General features: G+C 41.1%; 1 protein-coding gene across 3 annotated transcripts; it reads left to right on the top strand.

The window, feature by feature from the left end:
* The first annotated feature begins 736 nt into the window (after positions 1–736).
* On the top strand, positions 737–24187 carry LOC140266895 (uridine-cytidine kinase-like 1). 3 transcript variants are annotated; one of them, XM_072362021.1, is made up of 15 exons: positions 737–853; positions 2605–2813; positions 5187–5293; positions 6229–6399; positions 8687–8758; positions 11666–11855; positions 11991–12052; positions 16522–16541; positions 17907–18005; positions 18093–18186; positions 18316–18378; positions 18508–18630; positions 18713–18820; positions 19641–19797; positions 22133–24187. In XM_072362021.1, the coding sequence occupies exons 1-15, from the start codon at positions 765–767 to the stop codon at positions 22207–22209; spliced, it is 1641 nt and encodes a 546-aa protein (XP_072218122.1). In that variant the 5' UTR covers positions 737–764; the 3' UTR covers positions 22210–24187. The 3 variants fall into 3 exon arrangements, with proteins under 3 accessions (XP_072218122.1, XP_072218123.1, XP_072218124.1); XM_072362022.1 differs by lacking the exon at positions 16522–16541 and adding an exon at positions 15044–15060; XM_072362023.1 differs by lacking the exon at positions 22133–24187 and having other exon boundaries at positions 18713–18892; positions 19641–19712.
* Positions 24188–24389: the final 202 nt, after the last annotated feature.

Here is a 24389-nt window from a genome sequence, read left to right as displayed (position 1 = left end):
TTATACTGTTTTAATATTTACACAATATTTCACAACCAAATTTATCCTATATCAGCTTGATTTATGTACATATGAAAGCTCTCTTCATGATTAACAGAGCACTAGGTGTTATTAGTGATTTATGCAAATAAAAGTATTGCCTGCTGACAAAAAAGCACAACAGACAACGAAAGCAACACAATTGCCTCAGAAGATTCAACAAACAAACAAAAGGTGTTGTAAAAATAGCCTAATATCTTTATATGCAGCTGTATAAATTGATAAAGCAGTACCTAAATAAAACACGCGCACATTTAACAAAATATTTTAGCCTTCATTAGATTAAATTTAAAGATTTTTTTCTTACTTTGCTTCTATTATGACTCGCCTCAGCTTAATTCCTTTGGATACAACTGGCCAAAGACTAAATGCTAACAAAAACATCAGTCATAAATTAATTAAAATCAAAGTCTCAGATCCTGCATCTCGTCGTTCATGTCTGCCGCTTCATTGCTGCATTCATGTACTAATGCGGTAAACGTAAATTCAGTCACTATTTTACTGTGTGAAAAACATTGGTACCACCAAGCATAGCACTTTCTTTGAAAAAAATTGTGTTCTATATCAAATTTGCAATATTTAAACATATTTACTGCCTTCTGACAAAAAACTTTTCTGATATGAATTTTAAGTTCCGAGCACTCTCCGGTCACCTTAATACAACATCAGTTCGCGTTTCCTGACGTCATGACGCTCACAGTGTTTGGTTTCCGCGCCGAGGCGACATGGCAACGACGAGCAGCGACAGTAAACCGGGCGAACAGCAGACCGATGAAGGGATGGAAGGGGACAGGTCGATGTTGAGGTCTGACAGGTAAGACGCGTAGGATGGATGTCTCATCTCGGGGTCCGAGCGGCGCACATAGGCGCAACGGTGGTTCATTTTAGCTTGCTAACGCAGCTAACTGGCTAGCTCTACCCCACAATCATACCCACGCATTGTGTCAGCGTGGCTGTAGGGGAACAAAAGCGAGACAGAAAAGGGAGAATGTTTCAATATCTCTGTCTTCAACACGGGGGCTCTGTAAAACACTAGTTTATTTTAGGACAAAGTTGCCAGCAGCGTAATTCGGGTGTGTTAATGCTAGTCACCCCCTTTTTGTAACGGTGCTCACCGGATTGTGTGCAAATTTGACGATTTTATACACATTCTCGGCTTGGTAAACATTTCTACTGAATATAACACGATATCACGGCATTTCTGTGTTCCCTGGTGAATTCAGCATAGTCAGTCACAAAATATTAGACCATTTAAATCGGTAGTAAAAGCATTCCTCTGATGAACAGCTGTTAAAACTGGTAATGATGTAGTATTGATGTCCATGAGGCTGGTGCTGCACACTCCACAGTGTCCACTGTTCCTGTTTTAAATAATCAGGTAAGTATTTTTAGAAGCTTCTGAAAATATCTATTTTATATTTTTCTCAATTATTACAAAAGCAAATTAAGTACATATAAAGAATGAATTCACTCATTCACAGAATGAGTGAAAACGCAGCCCAAAGACAAACTTTGAAAGACCTTCAGAAAGCCCGGAGAACTACTGCTGAAGGACACTTTAAAAGATTACAGTGGAGTCCGTCTCCTTGTAAACAAAATATGAAGAAATGAGGGGTCACTTAAGACCTGCACAAAACTGTACATGTGCATTGTATCAAAACAGCTAATCCTGCAGTTAGTATTGGTTCTGCTCTGTTATCAAAGTCGCTGCCACCCAGTTGCATCCAGTTTACATTGCAGCAAGTTTTCATGCAGCAAAGACTGGTGTCACGGCTTTTTAGTAAACCATCGCAGCCACGTGATGACAGCCTTACTCATGTGATTGGCCCCACCTTGTGCTGTGTCCTGGGCAGCGGTGTGATTTCCTGGGGAGTGATGGCAAGTTCCTCCTCCTCCCCCTCAGCCACACCGACAGCAAACCTCACTGTGGAGAGAATAGTTCAGAGGGACATTAAAGTGAATATGTTCCCTCTTCCCTCTCTGCAGGACAACACTATATCTGCAGGTTACATAAAGTCACAAAGCACTTTAAATGCCGATATTTAGGCTATTTTCAGACATGGCAGTGGTAACAAATGCCATTTTTCTGTCCATTTATAGCTTAAGAGATGTTATTTTTGGTCAGAAAAAGGTTGCTTTTACCTCTAAAATCTTTTTTTAGATATCAGCCTTTTAATCCTGCAGATATATTGTAATGACTGAAATGCCTCATTGGATCAGCAGCAGTAGGGTGCCAGCTATGAGCTAACAAGGCATCTCTGATGGCAACAATCATGCACAACATTTAACGAGTGAACATGTGGGCAAACAGATGTTGTTCTCCAGAGAATGTATTGATGGTTTTGAGCAAATATTTACATTTTTATAGTTTATTTTTCCAGTATTTCCCAACCAATATTTTAGTTTCCACAGCTGTGCAGAGTGCTGTCTGTGGTCAAGTAAAGAGATCAATCACTGGTGTATGAACATGGTTACATTTAGATTAAATACAATTTATCCTAATTGGTCAAACTTGTAGAGAAGAGTTGGCCTACTGCTCACAAATGTTTCCACCTTGACCCTCAGCGGGAGTGGAGACGATTCCCTGGACAGCCTCACAAATGGTGTCACCCGCTGTCCTTTGACCCCTTCGTTGTCACCACGGAAACGGACCACAAGCCAGTCTAAGACGGAGCCTCCTCTGCTGAGGACCAACAAGAGGACCATCTACACAGCGGGCAGACCACCTTGGTACAATGTCACTGGGACCACCTTCAAAGAGGCCTTCGTCATTGGTGAGAACAGATTATCATCTTCTTCTTTGTAGCGAGACTCACTGGCATTTCCAGCCAAAAAGAATAGTTTAAAAGTGTTTGAAATCCAGGTTTATTTTACTGGCTTTATGTGTCTCCAACATATGTTGGCATCTTACAATTAACTGTTGATCACTACGATAATGTGAGAGCAATTTTACACCTGTGCACCCACTGAAAAACAGCTGTGCAGCACCACTGAAGTTCAGTTCCTCCACAGTATTATTGTAATATATACCTGACTACCCATTTGTGAGGTACAGCCAGTGCAGTATGATTTGCAAATCTAGTGTGGCCAAAAGAATGCCACGATTGTGTGTTTTTAGTCTTTTGAGTTGGCAGTGATGTTGGACACAAATATGTGGCTCAAACACAGGTTGTCTTTCTATTCCCTGCAGTATTTCCCCTTTAGATGTGTACGATTTCAGAGGGCTCCTTAAAATGATCAGTCTACTGAAGAGCAAGATGGCTTATTTCATATTAATAGTTAAAGACTGGCAGACTTATCCTATATTGATCTAATCTTCCCTCAAATAGATAGAAAACTGGTAATAATGAATGAAATTTGAATTAAGGATCCTAAAACACTAGAACATGAAAATTGATAAACATCACACATGATTGTTTGACCATATTAGTATTGTTTCTGTTAACATTAACACGTCCTCTTGGGTGACGGCTGCAGGAATCCTGAAGGTTCACGATGCTTCGTGATGCTTCGTGATGCTTCACTCTGCAGCTGGCTGCAGTTTTGCTGGTCAGCACAGTAAAAAGAGTCCTGGCAGCAGTAAACTGAAATAAGTGTGTGTGTGTTTGACATTCATGGAGCCAGTGTTCCGTGAATAAACTCTTCGGATTGGCATGAGTGAGGATCAGTGGAGGGAGAGGTGGACATTATCTTTACTTTGCAATCTGTTATTGTCAATGGCCCAAAGTGACGGGTAACAATTTCACACTTGGCCGTACTGAAGCCCCGGTTTAAACATGAGGGGATTGGACAGAGTGGGGGAAAAAAAGGGGAAAAACAACCTGCAGTTAAGGAGAAGGGTTCAGGGAGGGTGTGAGATGGTAGAAGAACAAACAGAAAGGGGAGGGGAACGGGTGCAGGGTGATGATAGGAAAACATTGTAAAACCTCATAGATACCAGAGGTGGCTGCTATCTTCTCTACCGTCAGGTTTTATTGCTAATAGAAAAGGCTTCTGATATGTTGCATCAGGCCACTGCTGGGTGACAGTAAAAGATTATCAGTGTTAAATCTATACCCGCTCAGTAAATAGGCTTTATTTTTTCTACTTATACACAAACTTACCAGTCAGAAGGAGAGTTTCTGTCCCCTTCCCAGAGCAATAATCACACACAGAAATAAGCAGCACTGCAGTGTTTTATTTTTTTCCTTCCGAAGTCTTCCAGTCAGCACTTTTAGACGTAGATGGTTCTTATCGGAGCAAAAAACCCATTCCAGCACTTCACCCGGTGTTGTTTATGTCGCAAGTTCCTCCACAGACTATTTTTGTTCCTGTTCTCTGGCCCGGTTCCCAGGATTGTTGTCCTAAAGGATATCTGTTGTGCTCTTAAACCCAGGAGGATAAAGGGGGTGAGGTGGGGCTTCAGGAGCTTTATTTATGTTTTTTTGAGTGCCGTCGAACTCCAGTTCACAGATTAAAGGTGTTGTGTTCTTTTGGCATCTCAAAGTGGAATTATTGGACTTCTACAGACGGTGTAAGCCTTTAAAACTGCCTTTGTGATGAGAAACAAAACATCTCTGAACTTTATTAAAGATCTTACAATGTGAAAAAAGCCAAATAAAGATCTGCAAAGAATGAAATGTTTTTTCCAGCCTGCACACCAATTCCACCATAACTGGTTCTGTGAGGTTTAATCATCTTAAAAACCATCGCACACGTGCAGCAAAAGGATCAATGTGCTCCTGTCTGTGATGGGCTGTTTTTAGACGCTGGATGGTTTTGTGATTTTAGATTTTGTGACTAAACGCCATGAAGTTTATTCTCCAGACTGTTTTTCGGGGGCGCTTTGACTCTGTCTTGGGTTGGCAACACCTGAGATGATTTTAACTGGTCTTAAGAACACCAAAAACGTCCGAGCATCTTTGTCCTCTTATAACAGAAATGGTCGTTTGTTCAGCCTGCACATTTTCAGCACTAACGCAGCACTGTTGAGTTAAGTCTGGATATGCACTCCAGTCAAACCAGCTCACACAAAGACCAGCAGATACATCTCTTAGTATTTCTTAAGCTTTCAACAGAAGTTTCTGCTGCTCGGGGTACAACAGAATCTCGGCGATCAGAGGACAGAAAGAACACTTTTTAACTGAGACTCTGTCCTGCTCCTTTAGGTCTGTGTGGAGGAAGCGCCTCTGGGAAAACCACAGTTGCCAATAAGATAATTGAGGCGCTGGATGTTCCCTGGGTGGTTCTGCTATCAATGGACTCTTTCTACAAGGTAGGAGATCCAGCTGACTGCGCTCTGTAAAGTGTAATTAAAGGTGAATGCATTCTAGCTGTAAAGAGCTCAGTAAATTCGCAGCTTCTCCATGCAGTTATTGCCGTTCTTTTGTTTTTCACACAGGAGTTTAAGCCGCTCCCTGAGAGATGATGAGCTTTTCTTTTTTTTATCTGAAAACAATAGCTGAGCATGAATCATATTCTACTGATTTTTAACCGTGACACCTCCTTTGAACCTGTCCTTCGCTGATTTCAGCATAAACGATAAAAGCTGCAGACTGAACACAGTTCATGTCAATAACACGATTGCTCCTCTGAGACTAGAAGTCGATGAGTTCTCTGATTCTGGGTTTTTGCACCAGTTGGAACTTTGTTAGTTGAACAACAGTTGGTGAAATGAGTTGGGAGGGTTATTCTTAAAGGAAATCCTCACGTTGATAGTGTTAGATTGTAGATATGTAAATGATATCAAAGAGGCAAGTCCAGGAGACTTCTTTCCTTCTGGTCTGCTGACACTTTATTAAGGTTAAAAGAGGCCGTGCACGACCTCATCTGTTAAAGTTTGAACACTTCTTTATGTAATCTGCCCCTCAGTATATGGGACTAAGAGTATGAATATAAAAACAAGCGCACAAACAGAACAATGAGTCTGTTCGTCGCATTTATCACTTTAATAGTGATTACAGATCGAGCTTTTTATGTGCCGTGATGTTTAATAGTCGATCAAAACATTTTTTCTGCACCACAAAGTTCAGTTACTTTAACAAAATAAAGTCGTAAACCAACCTTTTAAGCACTAATGCGTAAGTTATAATACGATTCAGTGCATTTGAAACCAGCCTATGTGTAATCCTGCATGGATTTTAGTGTGAGGTAGTCTATAACCAATTAAAGGAACATCTCTTGTGTTTCTATGGTTTTGTTGTGCCTCAGGTGTTGAACAAAGAAGAGCAGGAGCTGGCTGCTAAAAACGAGTATAACTTTGATCACCCTGATGCCTTCGACTTTGAGCTGCTGGTCACTGTTCTCAGAAAGCTGAAGAAAGGAAAAAGCATCAAAGTGCCAGTGTATGACTTCACCTCTCACTGCAGGCGCAAAGAATGGGTAAGACTTCACAGGTGATGCACTGCGTTACTCCATCTTTTTCTTAAGTCAGGATGCAAGTGATCCGACCAAAGGAACCTATTAAGACCTGAGGTTACAGTGTGTGATTTCCCTTCTGTGTTTCCAACATGAAACATTACGGATGCTTCAGTTTCTGTTTTGGTGCTTTCACAGGAGACTCATTTATCTGAGATTTACTGCCTGTCTTGTCTGGTCTTGTAAGGCAGCTCATGAAGAAACTCAGGAAACACGAGCTCCAGAGGACCGGTCTGTTAACTGTAGTAACAGCTCTTTGCTCACTGAATAACTTTGCTCTGCACTTTGTAAATAAAAGTTGAGTTTCAGGCGTGCTGGCTCCTACAAACCGGCTGATTCTGTTGGTAAAGCTTTAACTTGTTATACTATATCACACTTCAGTCGTGATGTTTACTCATCAGTCACGTTACTGGATGTGCAAGTAAGGGAAATTAACTTAAACTATCTAATTTGAACATAATCGCATTGTATTGAGAAGTTATTGGATTAATAGAATTGGGTTTGTACACTAAAACTGAGAGCAGCACAGGGAAAAACAGGAAGTTTAGTCACAGGAAGAGAACTAAAGAACCATTGAAGCAGATCTGATAGTCATCGTTTGTATCCAGCTGATCCACTTCACTTCAGTGAGTAGAACTTATGTGCATCAAAATTAAAACACTCATCTCAACAGCATAAAATTACTGCCATCCAAGGATGTATTAGTCATTTGAACGGATGTCAGCCGAGATGACTGTTAATTGGCTAATTATTAAGGACTTAGTGTACAGGACATTAACCCCCCGAATGCATTGTGAAGAATCAATCTGTCAGTGTAGCACTCTGACAACTCCTCACTATTTCTTTACAATGTAATTTCATGGCTGAAAGGCACATCGCCTCATGGGAAAGCCAGTCGTGGCTCTGGAATAATTTGAAAGGCCTTTTGTACACTGGTGAATGTAATTAAGCCTCAGGTCCCGAGGGTGGTGATGGCTGCAAAGGCCAACTAGCTGCAGACTATATATCCTCTGTGTGTTTCACACGGTCTTGTTCTGTGGTAAAACTGGACGTGTCTTCTCTCTCGTTCAGGCACCAGCAGGTAAACATGTTAAAGAGGCACTAAATCATGGCTTGCATATCAACAGGGGAATGAACAAATCAATAAATACTAATCTGTTTCTTAAAAATTCCCTTTCTCTCAACATTGCCTCCACCCTCTCCTTCCTGCTTTGTTTCTCCTTCTCTTTCTCCAAATCAATACCGGAGCACCGAGCCCATTGCCCTCAGAGTGAAGCGGGTCCCAGGATGGTAATAGGATTGTGATGTACTCGGCTCTCTTTTGTCTTTGATTGAGCCAGTAATTTGTCTCCCGTTCAAACACCAATATAAACTCACTCAGCTGGTAGCGAGGTGGTTTCAGAGAGGTTTATCTGATCGCAGCAAATGCATTGTGATCCAATACAGATTGAATACAGTATCTTTAATCCACTGGTTTCCATCACAAAGATTAAGGAACTAGATGTATTGCTGCAGGATATTTTAGCCCAAAAATGTTGAACTTAACATGTTGAACTGTTAACGTTGGGGATTGATATTATTTCCAGTGTTTTCAGCCTTCACCTTATGTTGTAAAATCTGTTTAATTGAATGTGTGCTGCAGGACACGCGACGTTCAACCTGCTCTGTCTGTGGTCTTCATACTGTTCTGTGAACTGGCAAAATGTATAAGCTGCACCTCTTTTTGGTCAAAGGTGTCGATCGCACCTCTTTTTATTGTCCGATCGGTGACCCCATGTGGGATGCTTCAGGCAGTAAAAGTGTGGGAACGCTGATTATACAGTTCCCCAAGACTTAAAGAGGTTTCAACCATCCGTCTATCTGTTTTCTATAGCTGCTTTGTCCAATTCAGGCTCACTGGGCCATTGGGTCACCAAAGGAGTCCACATTTGTCTATTTCTTGTGGGACCAGTTAAAACACTGACAGCCAAGGCCTGAAAGATCCTGTTTGGGCTCATTTGGAGAAAAAAAACAAAAGTACACGGGACTAAAATTGCCAGATAATGATAATGCAGCACGTGTATCTCTGCACTGTGCTAAACTAAATGTATTTAAATGCATCGTTTCACACATTTTGAGAAGGTTTAGAGGCAGAGTAGGAAACTCTGCTCGTTAGCTCAAATACAGAGTGGACACGAAACAAGAAAATATAATCTTGATCATATGTTTTAGTGATATTTTGTAATCATTTTTAATTTGTTCCTCTTCACAGAAAACAGTATATGGGGCTAATGTGGTCATCTTTGAGGGCATCTTGGCCTTTGCCAACAAAGAGCTGCTAAAGGTAAGAAAACCTGTCAAGTTTTCTCATGTTTACACGTCTGCTCTATTAAAACGCAGGAGGCAGTGAATGCAACACGGACTTTTGACTCAGGCTTTAACTGCATGATGCGACCAGACATTAATCAGCTCATGCTGCAGCGCCAAAACTGGACAGAAGGGCCTTTCTGATGTGTTGTATTGTCTCTGTGGATGCTACTGATCCATTTTTTTTCTCCCCGTCAGCTAAGGCTTCAACAAACGTGCTAAATCAGAATTAGCCTGTGGGGTGAAACATTTCATATGCACATGGCTGACACTGCTGATCACGGCTTCTATTTGCCTTTTATTGCATATCAAATATAACTCGAGCATCCTCTCTGACCATAACTATGGAGAAGTAATGGAAAAGTAAGCTGACTTGTCATTGATTATGTTTAGACGTTTATTTGTTGAGGTTAATTTCATGCCGCTGTAAACCAAAGTGAAGGGTGGGACTTCCCCCAGAGTTAAACTGTTAATTAACTTTTATGGGTGTGTGGGTAATTATACTCGGGGAGAACCAATGAGTGTTTGAGCAAAGCACATGAGAGAAAGTGTCGATAACGGCACGACGTTATCAGTAATGACCAACGGCAGATTATGATTGATTTGTTTGGGTTTTTTAATCATTTATTTGGCTCAAGCGGTTCTTAACTGAGTGCTTCCACACAATCCTGAACACGAACTCGTTGGCTACCTTTGTTTTCTACACAGTATTAAAGTCATGTTTGCCTCTTTGCACTCCCTGGTTTACATCTGTGACAGCTGGTTTACCCTCAGGCGAGCAGCTGTATGTTGGAGGCTGTCTGTCACAGCTGTTTCCCTCCTGGGCTGCAGATACACAGCTTTTAGGCCGGGGGGGAGCGTAGTGTAAGGGTATCCTTACTCTTAGTTCCTCGGAAGAAGGGGTTTCCCTTCAGTTTTCTCCATCGGTGCTTCTTCCTTCCCTTTCATCATGATTGAACTTGCATCTAATTTTTTTGGTGCATTATTTAAGCTCATTATGTTAACATTTATAAAACCAAGTTGCTCAGGAACACCTCGCAGCCAATCAAATCATCCTATAAAAATGCTTCTGAGGGTCAGAGGAAATCCGAAAGAATAAGAGGAGGCTGTTCTTTGTGACCAATAAGTCCTGCTGCTATACGTTATTGTCTCTGTCATCTTGGTGTGTGTGTGTGCGTGTGTGTGTGTGTGTGTGTGTGCGTGCGTGTGTGTGTGTGTGTGTGCTGGAGCGTGGCGATAAGGCAGCCGGCCTCTCCTGAGACCCATCTGTGTTGCTGATTACCCTCTGATTCAGTTTATAACAGCCATTGTCTGTTTGTGATTAATTGTGTTTTGTGTCCAGCTGAAGATGGTCTAATAAAGAGGTCTCATTCTTTAAGAAACTGCATGCTACGTTGTGCCAGGATTTAGTGAAATCACAGAAAATACTGTCAACTTGAATGACAAAATGAGCTGTGCTGAGCTGTGCCTTTCTGCGGCGTCCACACTGCCCAGCGTGTCCCAGTGATGTCAGTAAAACAGTCCTCACTCAAATCAATACAAAAACTCTGAATAACCAAACTCTTTTTACAGTTATCGGGCGTAATACATCAAACCGACCAGCTTTATCGTCCCACAGAGGCTGTAAAATCGTCCGTTAACGCTTGTAAAAACTCGATTATGTTCAGACGCCACGCTTTGCAGTTCATCTCAGAGGCTGGAGGTGCATTATTAAATGGATAGGTTGCACTCTTTGGGTGCGAGTGCAGGTCAATGCGTGTGAGATGCCTAATACTCTCTGTCGGATGAGGACATATTTGATAGAAAAAGTTTCCTGTTTAAGGGGATTTTTGTTCACTTCTCCATGTTCCATCTCTGTGGCAGAGGTAGATGGATGTCCTCTGTTAGAATCCACAGCTGCAGCCTTGCTCTCTGTTTGGGATGAATCCTCTCTTCATTCACTTCCTGCAGGCTGACAGTCGTGCTCATCCAGCAACACGCAGTCTTTTTCACATTTACAGCGAACTGAATCCACCTGCTCTCTGTGCTTCATGTGTTCTCAAACTCTTTTCTTTTAGTTTAAGAGTGCTAAGTCGTGCTTTTCATTCAGTATCTTTAGTGAGGTTCAGTCTAATGGCGCTTGATGGATGAAAGGGGGCCGACTCTCTCTTTAAAGTGATGATAACCGGCGTCTCTGCGGATCCTTCCACATCATCATCAGATCACGGAAGCTGCACTGTGCCCCTGCATGTTTCATCATCTTTTTAACAACTTAAGATTCCAATCTTTATAGGTTTTCTTAGTTTTTTTATGTTTATGTCCTTTTTAAGCATTTCTTTGAAGCTAAATAGCAAAATATTGTATCAAATACAAATATGAACAACATGCCAGCAATGATCAACTGATTAAAGAGTCAGTTTGTATGTAGATGGACTATGGAATGAATAAGATTTTGATTAAGATTTAGACTTTTTACACAAGTTGAATAAAATTTTAAATTGCGAGTGGACCCTGAAGCCCTGACTGCATCTGTTGGGTTTTCACCAAGTCGGTCCACAGTGTTGCATGATTTAGCCCCCAAAAGCTGAACCTAATGTAGAACGGATAGATCCACCTGTGTAGCTGGTTGATTTAGTTAATAACAGCAGCTGCCGTGTTACAGTCATCAGAACTTTTAGGCTCATGATCTCAGAGATGGAAAAAAGCAATCTCCTGACTTTTTAGGTTCGTTTAGAGGTGGAGCACATCACCAGCAACACCTTGACAGGTGTGATTATCCCTTAAATGTCTGCACCGAGGGAAAAGAAGCTCTGGAAAATGGCCTACATGGGCCGATGGGTAGAAGTAGATAGGACTCAGGCTGGTTTACTTCCACAAACTTTTCCCTTTGTGTCCTTTTTGCCAGCTTCTGGACATGAAGGTGTTTGTAGATACAGATTCAGACATCCGCCTGATACGGAGGCTGAAGAGGGACATCTCACAGCGTGGACGGAACATCGGCGGCATCATCAAACAATACAATAAGTTTGTGAAACCAGCATTCGAACAGTACATTGAGCCCACGGTGCAGGTCGCTGACATCGTAGTTCCCAGAGGTCGGTACTGACACAGAAATAAGACACCATCTACACCGATGAGACACCATTTACCAGATAAATAAAGCTGCTTTACTCTTTATACAGAGGGTGGTTAAAGCAGGTCTGGTGTTTCTCAACTTTCTTTTCTTGCAGGTGGGGAGAACTTTGTAGCTTTAGATCTGATTGTTCAGCATGTCCACAGCCAGCTGGAGAAGGTAAGGATTCTCGATAATTCCTCAGCTTGTTTGTCTGGGTTTGTATATCTTTTACTGATTCTGCTTAAAGTTTAGAGTTATTTCAACACTGTTTTGCTCTGAAAGATGCTGCTTCAACAAGCCCCGACGAAGGAATCACTATTTTCTTTCTATATCTGCAGTTCCTACCACAGTAAATTAGGAGTATTCTGGGAAAAAAGTGGGCTGCTTTGTGATTAGAATATCAACACCTGCCTTTTCTATCAAGTCTCATTGATTTAACTGATTGGCTGTCAATGCGTGACGACACATTCTGGAAAACACGCTGCTGTTCCTTTCAGTGGACACCTTCAGCCTGTTTTCCAGTGATCCTTTATTGATTTTAAGTGGCAGAGGTGTGGGCTGCTTGTTGAAGGTGTGGTGGTGTGGAGAGGCGTGAACGTGGACCCTCTGTTTGTCCTTAAAGCCCAGATTCAACACCTGCAAATCTAACGTACGGATATGTAGGGTCCAAAAGAGGGGGCTCAGACATCCACCAGGGCTTTCATCAGTATTTCAGGCTCTCTGACAGATAATGAGGAGAAACATGCTGTTGCATCACTCCAACAAACAGATAAAAGTGGAAGAAATTCCTAATTTTGGTCTGAAACGTCATGCTTAAAAAGGCTTAAAGTCACGGCTCAGTGGGATAGTTTACTTAGTACAAATTTAATCTACACATGAATAATTAGGATTTGTTCATAACTTTATTGATACTCCTGAGCACTAACAGACAAACTGTCTTCGTCACATATTTTTATTTTAATTGACACTTTGAAGTTGCACAATAAAAACTTAAATGTTTTCACGCCTACTTGAAGTAGTTTTTGCTTCTTTTGTTTTTTTTTGTTTTTTTTTAGCACCAGCTGATGCATTTAAGTTCTGATGCTGCGGCTGTTTTACTGGCATCAGTGATCAGCTGTTTCTGTTTTTACAAAGTAAACATGACCGAAATTCACAGACACCAAGTTTAAGAACGATCGCAGCATACTAAGTTATGTAGACCTCTTCATTTTTCTCCTGCGTATGGCAGAAAAAAAACTAATATTTTTGTCTCATTTAGAGAAGTATTGTGTGCAGATATCAGCCTCTTCTCTGATTATTACGATCATGAGTAATGTATTCTATTATATCACCTTCATGAGGCCAAAACCAGCTAATAGAGCCATGTTGCTTTCTAATTAGGGATATTTATTAAAAAAATTATTTAAAAAAACACAATTAGTCTCATATGACAGCATGAAAACTATCTTAAAACGTTTCTCATAACCCAGCTTTGTAACTTCTTCCAGCTTTGCAGAGTTCTGTAGTGACTCTAAAACTCAATGAGGAAGAAGCTGCTGTTAAAGGAAGAAAAAACTGACACGAGCCACATAAAACCAGATGGTCATCAGAGGACGGTTAGCAGCTACTTGGTGAACATAATGCTGCAATTTGCTGCTAAAGAAAGTATTCAAGAAAAGAGGGTGATGACACTAATCAGGCTCAAAAGGCACAGAAGCCTTTAGTTACCCTTCAAGGTGAAAAACTTTCACTCAAATTGAATTTGGAGCGAATTTCTAACACTTTCTTCACTTCAACTCAGTCAAACAGGACTTTTATGGTCCCGTTATCCCTGTCTTCCTTCCACACTTCACTGCTCTGAGTTAGACGAAGGTCTTTAGTAGTTACTGAGATTAATGACCCTGCAAGGACACCAGAGATGTCCTCCATCTCTCTTTATCCCATTGTTCTGTTATCCATTCATAGCCTTGATCTGTTCCACCCTCAGCATATTAGTTCAACACGTCTGTCAAACACACACGTATGACATCAGCAGTGTGTAACGGATCAGGGGAGGCCTACACTCGGGTCTGCATGATATTGTCCCATTTTAGCCCACTTTAGCCATATTGACTTGAAGACGACCGTATAATCTTGTTTAGACGACTATATACAAAAAAGTCAAAAAAACGTCGTTTAACTCCACATTTCTGCATTAATTTAGCTCGTTTCTTTCTTTTTAAAATGATTTTTCAGCCCACAAGGCACCACAGCAACAGAACAGATGAATGTAGTAGGATAGAAATAGTACTGATACGGTGAGGAGTCTATTCAAAGATTCTAAAGTTACTGGAGAAGTTTTTTAACCGCTTCCGTATAGTTTTTAGAAGTGTCAGATCCAAAGATCCAGTCCAGCTCTGCAGTTTTCAGACGAAAACACAACAAACCGATGCTCACTGAATGCATCATCCCTTATGTTTGACAGCAGCTGTGATGTTTGAAGTATACCTGATGAGGACGGTTCACATTTAGATTTTACGGTGCATAAATTCAGTCTGATTGTCCCTCATTATCATCATTTCAGGCAGTCCTGCAAATACTGATTAGTTTCACTTCAAGGAAAAGAAAAGAAATTAATTTAGAGTTGTTGGTGCAACTCATAGACGGTTCTATTACTTAGTCTTTTTTAATTTAAATGACCGTAATTTACATGGAAAACACCATTGAAATGTAATTGGCAAACAGCAGCAACAACTGCAGCCTTCAAAGTCTCCACAGCTGAGTCGACGGCTCTTATTAAAGCAATAATTCAGGGCGATAATAACCCTTATAAAGGAGGATGTGTTGCTGGATGCAGTGTGTTTCACAAATGTTTGAGTTTCCTCATGAAATAATTCATTGTTTTGTTTGTAGAGTGAAATAAAAGAGTCGTACACTCACACTAAAATCCAATATATGATACTCTTGTTTAGCCATACATGAAATTAATGTTCACGCTTGAGGTGTTTTTGAGTTTATGGAGTCATTCATTTTAACAGACAAACATTTATTTTTGCTTTAAATGTTTGACGTTGCACTTTGTACTTCTCCCTGAAGGAGCTTATCTCATGTTTTTCTTGTCTGTTGACACACACTTTACGGGTGTGTGTTTGTCTCCTTGTACGTGCACGACCCGTCCTTGCCTGGCTGAATGCTGTGTAACCATTCCAGCGTGAGATCACTGTGAGGTATGACTGTTGGTGCGTTTTTTAAAATTATTTCTTCGTCTTTTGCCGCTGCTTCCGTCTCGTGCTCAGCGTTGTTCTGACCCTGTTTTCAGTCAAACTTCATTTGAATACGAAGACTAGACTAACAGCTGACTAGCTTTTCTTTTGATCTGTTCTTTTATTTAACCTAACAACTGACTGTCAGTGTTTAGTATGTCTGTTTTACCCAAAGACTGTATTAAATAAATGGATGTAGCCACTGGAATGAAGTGCGTCAGAGTGCAATACCCCTCACAGCCACTGGGGGGCGACTCCAAAACATTCTTTTAGCTTTCTCTAATTCAAAAATATATATTATGGTGTCATTGGCTGGATGAACACTGACTATTTCATACATTCAAAGCCTCAAAGAGCTTTGATTTGAAGCATTAGCGTGTTGGTCCATATACCCACACAGGATGATGTCACTGTGGCTGCTTCCACTTATCCATATATATGTATATGTATGCTTAGCTTATGGGTTTACTTTCAATAATTAATCTTAATAAAAGTGTCCTTCATTCTGATTAACAGCCGAAGCCAAAATTGTAATTGTTTGATAAAGTTAAAACCCTGAGACTCATTGTACAAATACTCCACCAGAATACCTTATTCCAGTACTTTCTTCACATCATCTAAACGGATCGGCATACACTGTGTTGTGTTTTAAGTTTGTGCTCATGAGATGTAACGTTGGAAAACTAATTTTCTTGTGATTTCATTGATGAAAAAACATTCTATGATACGGTTACCACAGCAGGCACGACTCACTTAAAAAGCTTCCAGCTAATCCACAGATTGATGCTTTCCTTCAGTGATGAGGGCTCCAACAATCCAGCTCAGTTTTAGCCCCCCAAAAACTGCTCTTCCAGTATATTCTCTCTGTTGTCTTCAGAGCTGGACACAACAAACTTTTATAGACCTGAGGAGCTTTAAATGTGGATCAGCTGGTTCCCTTCAGCCATGTCCACACGCTGCCACACCAACCTGTAACCAGCCCGGCGGCATCTCTGCTTCATGCTGTTAAAAGGTGTCACATGTTTAAGGGTGAGGGTCAACACAAAGCACAGAGAGAAGCTGCTCACTAGTTTGTTGAATGGTTTTTACCAGGAAAAACTTGAAATACTGCTTGCAGCCTCTCAAGTTGACCTGATTTGTCTTTTGTTAAATTTGTGGGAACTCGGGCTGCTCTGCAGAATGAAACGAATGAGCCTAAAATGAACCCACTTATGAGATCGATTGAACTGACGGTGCTGCTCTTCAGCGTGAAACTGCAAAGTATTTGTTCAGTGTTGCACGGCAGTGATGGGTCGGAGCTGCTTAACTGCTAACGCTGTTCCTTCTCTTCCTTTCTCTCTTATATTTCTTGTCCTGTATTTCCCTCTGCCTCCTCCTTCATTGAACACTTTAAATCTCATCAATTGAATACGTCACCATCATCAGAGGAAGCTCCGCTGGGATATGTGAGGCCCGCCTCGTGCATCTTCTGTCATTGTTGTAGTTTTGATGCAGTCGGTTTGACGAAAGCATGCATCAAACAAAAAGCTATGAAAGGATCAGATTGTTTATTAGCTGTTTAACAGTCTAAGCATGTGTTTGACAGTGGATGTGCACATTATTAGGACATCCGTACATTTCCCAGCTGGTTTTAATCTACTGGCAGCACCCCTACCTGAAGGAGTTTTGGTAGAAAAACAGCTGAAGCACCAACACCTTGGCCTGCTTATGTTGGAAAATTCTGACTTTCATGGCGAGTGTGGCTTATTTGCTTTTTGATTTCTAATCGCATGAAAAGCTGTCAGATCAAAATCTGCCTTTTTCTGTCCGTTTTTCCCATTTATTTTGCTTTCAGACCAAAGCGGCTCATCTAACCCCGAAATCTGGGGGCAGTTTCACAAAGATGCTGACTGCTCCCCAGTCCAACAGAACAAAATAACTCCTCCAGAAATTCCTGTTGAGATTACAAACCAAACTTGAGTTTATAGGCTATTAAACCAAGAAAATGTAGTTGTTACATAGATTCACGCACGTGTGTCTTAACCCAGAGAAAACCAGCACCTGTTCAGTTAAACAACCGACCGGGAACTTCTGCTTTATAAAGCCAGAAGAAGCAGCACGCTACTTCTATTGTAATGCATTACCACATCGTCCAAACCTGCGTTTATATATCGACACCGAAGCTTTTTCACATGTCGGCTGCATGTGTTGGAGCCAGGGCATGTAAAAAGTTAAATAAACCTTCAGTATTCGCACTTTCAAAACTACATTTTCATGGCTTTTGGTCAGTTCTGATGTTATACGTCATCTTCTGTTTAAACCAGGAAACGTGGCTCCTTCAAGTCTACATATGAAGTTTTTTAGTATTAAATAGAGGAATTAAAGATGTATATTAGATGCGTTTAAACAAAGCAGTCAGAGCTGGTTTATGTAATAGAGGCTGATTGAATGACTTCCCAGAGCGATCCCCTACTGATGTGGAAAAGAGTTTCTTGTCTGCAGTCACTGTGGTTCTTTTTAACAAATAATTAGACAGAATAATTTCATTTAAACTTCGGGTTTACGTGAAAGTGTCGGATTTTGTGTCTTTTACATAAAAAGCTGCTGATAAAACACTTTGTGAACTGGTCTCAAAGTGTTTCATCTCAGTTTTTGCATTGAAAGAGACTTTTTTTTTAATTAAAAACTGAAAGCAAAATAAGAATCTAATCAGCTGGATGATTAGTCGACACAGAAAAAGTTCAGTACTCTGTGGTTAAGGTCTTTAGTTGTAGGTTGACCTGCTTTAGAAAAGGTTGCTCAGTCTGTTTGTGTGAATGTGTTCAACACAGATCAGCTCTGGCCTCTGCTCACCAAGGACAGCCGTTACCCAAAACCCTCAGCGTGCTGGAGAGCACGCCGCAGGTCCGCGGCATGCACACCATCATCAGGTGGGAGCACGCGCTTTGAGAAAGAGTCTGCCGGACTTTTCGTCTTCGCTGTGGGTTCCTGACTCTGCTCTGTGTGTGTTGGTGTAGGAACAAGGAGACGAACCGAGATGAGTTCATCTTCTACTCCAAGAGATTAATGAGGCTGCTGATAGAACATGCTCTCTCCTTCCTGCCTCTCAAGGTGAGTCTTTTTTTAAGCAACCTTCGTTTTTCCTCATTAAAAAAAGCAAACATTCTGCAGAGTGTTGCAGGGGGTTTAGGGTTAACCTCTGTTCATAGTTTTGTTGTTTCTTCTGCTTCCTTTCGACAGCCGGTGTCTGTGGAGACGCCTCAGGGCAGCATCTATGAGGGGAAGAGGCTGAGCGGTAAAAGAGTAAGTCTCCAAACCAGCCTGCAGCGCCTTTACTGACCTCCGCTGTTCATCTTGGATGGAAAGTAGCCGTTGTGTTGTGTAGACTTTAAAGTGTCTGAAACCAGAGTAGAAACCGTTCTTGTTTATTAGATCACGGGAGTTTCTATCCTGAGAGCCGGGGAGACCATGGAGCAGGCTCTGATGGCTGTGTGTAAAGACATCCGACTCGGAAAGATCCTCATTCAGACTAACCACGACACAGGAGAACCAGAGGTTTGTACGTTCTTTGCTTCTAAGTGGTTCCCGTAATATCTTCTTCTTCTTTGTTAGTAACGGGCTTTTCCTCTTCCTGCAGCTGCACTACCTTCGTCTGCCTAAAGACCTCAGCGAGGACTACGTCATCCTGATGGACAGCACCGTGTCCACTGGAGCTGCTGCCCTCATGGCTGTCAGAGTTCTGCTGGTGCTGGAGCATATTATGCTGTTTCACTGCTGTATTGTACACGTTCCTGCAGTCACAGCTGGTTAAAAACAGGTTTAGGCGACAGTTTTTCCATTTACTGCTAACGACTAGAAATGATGAAATTATTGCATGTTTTTTTCTTAACACTCACTGAGGAGAAGACCCATCTCCAGCTGTTTTCTCACAGAGATATTCACTTCTGTTCACTCACACAAGACAGCGTAGCTCCCTCAGCATGTTACCGTCTCATACTCGCACAATGTTTCAGTCTTTTTTTACTTTGGAAGGTCTTTAAATAGAGTTAAATGACCCTGAAGTAAACAGCAGTTCGGATAAGAGCTGGTTAAACTCCCCAAATGCTCAGGAAAGAAGCTTCAGGGCTTCCTCTGGTGTCAGTCTTGATAATGAAGTGATATTTTTTTATATATAATGCTATATATATATATTGTTTAGTCTCTATAAGAACGATTTGGGTGTTGTGGCTGATGCGCTTTGTAGAATATTGTTAAATATTAATTAAACCTCAACGTTTCCCAAGGAGTTCAAGGCTAAGCTGCCTTAGAAAACACCACAGGAGCTTGTTTTTGGCTGTTTTAGCAAAGATTTGGTGTCTGGTGCAGCGTGTTCAGCTCTGCAGCCTCTCCCTGACACACAGGCTGAGATCTGGCTGCGACTGCTTCCTTTCGTGGCTCAGAGGTGCAATAACTTAACCGTGCACTCTCTTTGTGTCTAAAACACAGAACAGTGAGGCGGTGTGGAAAGAGCTCCTGATAATCACCATAAAAACGATGTTTTCTGCCTCTGTTTCCTTTTTGTGAAGGACCACGACGTAGCGGAGGATAAGATCTTCCTGCTGTCCCTGCTGATGGCAGAGATGGGCGTCCACTCGGTGGCCTACGCTTTCCCTGAAGTCCGCATCATCACCACCGCTGTAGACAAAGAGGTCAACGACCAGTTCCACATCATACCTGGCATCGGTGAGGAGATGCACCTTTGGCTTTTTTAACCTCTTTCTTACCAAAAAGCAGCAAGATTTAAGTTGCAAAGCCAGGTTTGTTGTAATACCGGCTTCATTTGTTGTGTTTAAGGTTGGAGTTGAGCTGCCTCTCGTCTTTGACTTGGTAAACTGTCGACTGTAACTGCAGGAAACTCAATCATGGATCTTTCCCTGCAGTCTAACCATGATCTGAAAAGCTCAAATCAGTTGGGATTAAATGAGCCAGACACTCATTTTCTGGTGATGAGTTAATTTATTAAAAAGAAAATCTGTTCGTCTTAAAGGGGAGACAGAACTGGATCAGATGAGTCGAGGTTAATGGCGTCCCCTTCAGAGTCAGCCAGCATAAAGCTTGATATTGTATTTTAGTCTTTATTGGCAGGTTATAAGGAAAGGGGACCTATAAATCCAGCAGGCGAGGTGCTGAAGGCTTAATTATGTTGGGCAGAAACTTCTGTCTGTGGTTGAAAAGGCTCGAGTAGGAAGCACTTCTGAAGGAAATAAAGAGCAGCTTGATGGTGTTTGACAGCTTATTAAAGGCATCTGCTTTGACTTGAGCTGTCACCAGGGTGCAGCATTCATTTCCTGTTTGAATCTCCTGATCACATGTTGACACGAGTTATTTAAAAAAACTAACTGAACTTAATTAGCAGTTTGGCCTAAACATGCTAGTTCTAGAAGGTGCCGCTACTTTCCTTTTAGACTGTCTTTAAGCAACTTTTGCAAATCTTTGGGGACTTTTCTCCCAGCATAAGGTACATGTTCGATCCTCAAGCTCTGCCCTCGGTCTTTGCTAAGAAAAGAAAGATGAAGGAGCCAGTGTTGGTGGTGATTAGTGGGTAGATGAGGCCTCGTGAAGCATTGCGGCACATTACCCAACTGTATTGATACTGTGTCGTACTGAGTTGCTCAGTACTGACACCTGCTGGATCTTAAACGTCATGGCAGACAACCTAGTTGAGAGACTCAACTGACTTACTGATTCAATAAGTATACAATAATATTACTTAACTTATTGAGTTTTATATCTCAATCTAATTTTAGAATATCTTTGATATATTTAAAACATGACCTGTACCCCGCCTCTCGCTTGATGACCACTGCGTTAGGCTCCAGGCCCCCCGTCACCCGACAGTTGGATTACGCGGGTATAGAAAATGGATGGATATTTAAAATATACTGTCAATAAATAATGTGAACATGTATCATAACATGTGGAAAACGTGATGATGCTTATGTACTTGTCTTTGAGGCAGGAAGGTTTTTTTTTTGTTTTTCCAGTGCGTTTGCATTCAAGCAATTACATCCTTTGGATGCAACTTCTCCAGCTTGAAAAAAGACCCGCTCACATGGCACCAATCAGGCTGGTGTGCATAAAAATTGAAGGGACCTGTTCCTGGACTTGATATCTGTTATTATTTTGGCACACAGGCGTCCTGTTGACCGTTCCCGTCGGCAGATGCGGTTCCTTATAAACACAGTTTGGCGCCTCAGTCACAGGCGACACAGCGGCTGCATCCGTCACGTGACTTTTTCTTAAAGCGATACGCGCACCGACACGGGGTTTTGCTCTATGAGCTCCACACATGCACCGACGCATCGGCATTGCCCGATACCATCACTGGTGTTATTTATGATGGTAAAATAATAAAATATCTATGATCTGATCTGGTAAAATCAACACATCATTGAATGCAGATTGTTTTCGAACAGCTTTGACAGTTTCTTACCTCCTGTTGGCAGCAGCAAAGAGGAAGTAGTTGATGGGATTTTAGATGGTGATCATATCGCTGTCGGTAATGCTATTTCTCTTGATATTCCTGTCAGGAAAAGCCTCGTCCAAAATAATTTATTTCCACAGAGTCGGACTGTTCTGAAACCACATTACTCACAAGTTGGAGATGACGGACATCTCAGATGCTGTCAATGTGCTTTCTGATGTTGCCAGATTCTGAGATTTATGAAAACGAGTCCAAAATAAGCGACTGAGCTGACTTTGCAGACCTCTGTCTGTGAGCTGAAGACCATTCTTTGCATATCACACACAAGCAAAGTGCCACTGCCAGTATTTCCTGTGATCCCTCCATGTTCTTCTTCTTCACTGCCCTCTCAGTATTCTTCTTCTACTTGTTTGTTATGGCAATGATCTGTATATACATATCATTCTGAGGGTCTAAAAACATAACAATTTATGTAGTAAAGTGATTTGATACTAATAAAAGCTTTGTTTTTGGTCACATAATTATTTATTATTGTTACACAGTAACTGGTGAAGTCATTTATTTTAAAAAAGCTACATTTTTTATACTTCTCAGGTAATTTTGGGGATCGTTACTTTGGCACCGACGCTCCGTCAGACTGGTGTGAAAGCGATGAAGGGATGGACTTCTGAGGAGGGGTTGTTACAAAAGCACTTGGCCATGAAAAGAGTGAGAACGTCCGGCCAGATCTGCTCAACTCCAACATCCTCCCGAGCAGTGAGGTGATGCTGTACAAACTGCTTCCCATTAAAGCAAGTGAAACGTGCTTTACAGATAATTCAGTGTGTTCCCCGATAACGTGTACAGCAAAGTTTAAAAGGGGCCAAAGTTTGGAGTGTTTCCTGCTCTGCAGGATGTCTGTTGGCTTCAAACCGTCTCTCACAAACATGCAGCTGGACCTGGATTGGCTTCCAAAAGGCTGCATTTCTTCCACTGCTCTCTCAAAGAAGGGTGAAATGAATGGTGGTAATAATGTGGTTTATGTTGCTGAGATAAAACTTGAAAGTTCACGTACCATCAGTTTACTGGAAGAACCTTCAACTCTGAGCTTCTTTCAGGATTTTGCACAGCCAGCCTGTGTAGCCCAGATAATGTGTATAAATCACCTGTTTGATTTGAGTCCAGCGGTGGAGACTTAACAACAGATATTTGAGAATATTTACTTCAGTGTTTGAGCGATCAGTGAAAAGCTAAATAATTTGTTTTTGTTTTGCACAAAGGTGTTCCATAAAGAGAAGCAACACGTTCATCTTTATATCTGCGACGACGAGTATGTACAACTTTACATGATGCACCATTCCTAGTTAGCAGCGCAGTGGGATGTTTCTCCTTAGTTTCTAACTTCTTGGAAGAATTTGTGTGTGACGGCTTTGCTCTGCAGCCGAAGCTGCAGCGGCCTGTGCTGTAAACCTGTTATCTCAGGCAACTTTCACCAAAAGGGACGGCAATGACGTTTACTTGAAGAAGAAGACGACAACTGACCAATGATCGCGTGAAAAGGTTGAAGATTTTACATCATCTTACTTCTCTTTTTTTAAATATTGCCTTTGAATTTGCTCCACCTGGTTCCCCACAGCAATAACTTTTGTCGGTTTTTAAAGTGCTTTTAGGTATTTTTACTTTTCAGAACGTATCTGTAACGGAGCTCGAGTCAAATGCTTCTTACTGCTTTGCTTTTTCTGCCGCAGTGCAGAAGCAGCAGGTGTAACTGAGACCTTTTCAGGCTCAGTTGAGCATTTAAGGGATTAATAACTGCTGAAGTGGGACTCAAAAACTGTAGATTAGTTATTTTAACAATCACTCGCGTTTGCGTAAGATCTGGTCAAATTCAGTTTGTGGTGGGCTTGAGTCTCGGTAGCATTTAACGTTTAAACTTATCGAATATGGAAACTGGCCTTATGGGGCTTTTACTTGCTGCTGTTAAGTCATTTTGTATGTTTTTATTTATTTATTGTGTTTACAAGGATTCATATATTCAACATTTATTCAACTCATGCCAAGTAAATATTATTTTCTACAGTTTTCAAAGATTCTGCTGACATTTCATACTAATAATCTTAACAGGGCTTATTGAATGGATGGCTCCACTTGTCAAACACGGGTTTAAGAAGCATTACTTTGTTATTTCCGCTGCTGTCAAAGTGCTTAGAAGCACCCTTTGCTTATAGTACCTGTGCTCAAGTCGGTTATTCATTTTGTGAAAATGATCCAATAACTAACCTCTGTTTACATCTAGCTGTTACAAACTTTATGCAAACATGATGGGAAAAGTATCTTGTGTAATAAAAAGCAAAATATGACAAATAACTTCAAATCTCAACTGCTGTCATGTTTGTGAAAGTTGGTAACCTCACATTAAGCAATTAACACAAGACAGTAATGCTAATATGTTTTAAGAAGCAACTCACAGACTGATGAATATTAATTAATTAATTAATAAGAGGAATGGGTTATTTTCTATTTAAGTGCTTTGGTGAGCTGTGCCATTGTAGACTTAATCAGCTGTATTTGCTGTAATAAATGTGTTGGTTTGATTTTTGTAAGTGATACTTCACTTGTACAGAATAAAAACGAATACTTGAAACAGGACAACTTTTTGTGTCACTCTTTTTTAAAAAAAAAAAAAAAAAAAAAAAAAAGTATTGTTATTTTGATATATTACGGAGTTCTCCACCAGAGGGCGGCAGACAGGACTTTTGTTGTTTACAGCGGAACTGACGTCACAACAGATGTGACGCCACCTTCACTTACCATAGGAATTATGAACTTAAAATTTGTATAACTTATGTATAGACATGATTTGTGATTTAAA

The sequence above is a fragment of the Leuresthes tenuis genome, unplaced genomic scaffold, assembly GCF_036924035.1.
Source record: "Leuresthes tenuis unplaced genomic scaffold, fLeuTen1.0.hap1 SCAF_13, whole genome shotgun sequence".
In the NCBI taxonomy this organism is placed as follows: Eukaryota; Metazoa; Chordata; class Actinopteri; order Atheriniformes; family Atherinopsidae; genus Leuresthes; species Leuresthes tenuis.
The sequence above is the reverse complement of the archived record's forward strand: the minus strand, read 5'-3'. Positions and strand labels throughout refer to the sequence as shown.

Excerpts from the sequence above, each read along its gene's own strand:
- LOC140266895 (XM_072362021.1), top strand. The coding sequence starts at position 765 with ATGGCAACGACGAGCAGCGACAGTAAACCGGGCGAACAGCAGACCGAT. Across the intron at positions 854-2,604 it reads TCGATGTTGAGGTCTGACAG|CGGGAGTGGAGACGATTCCC; the intron begins GTAAGACGCGTA and ends CTTGACCCTCAG. Across the intron at positions 18,379-18,507 it reads AGAGGCTGAGCGGTAAAAGA|ATCACGGGAGTTTCTATCCT; the intron begins GTAAGTCTCCAA and ends CTTGTTTATTAG.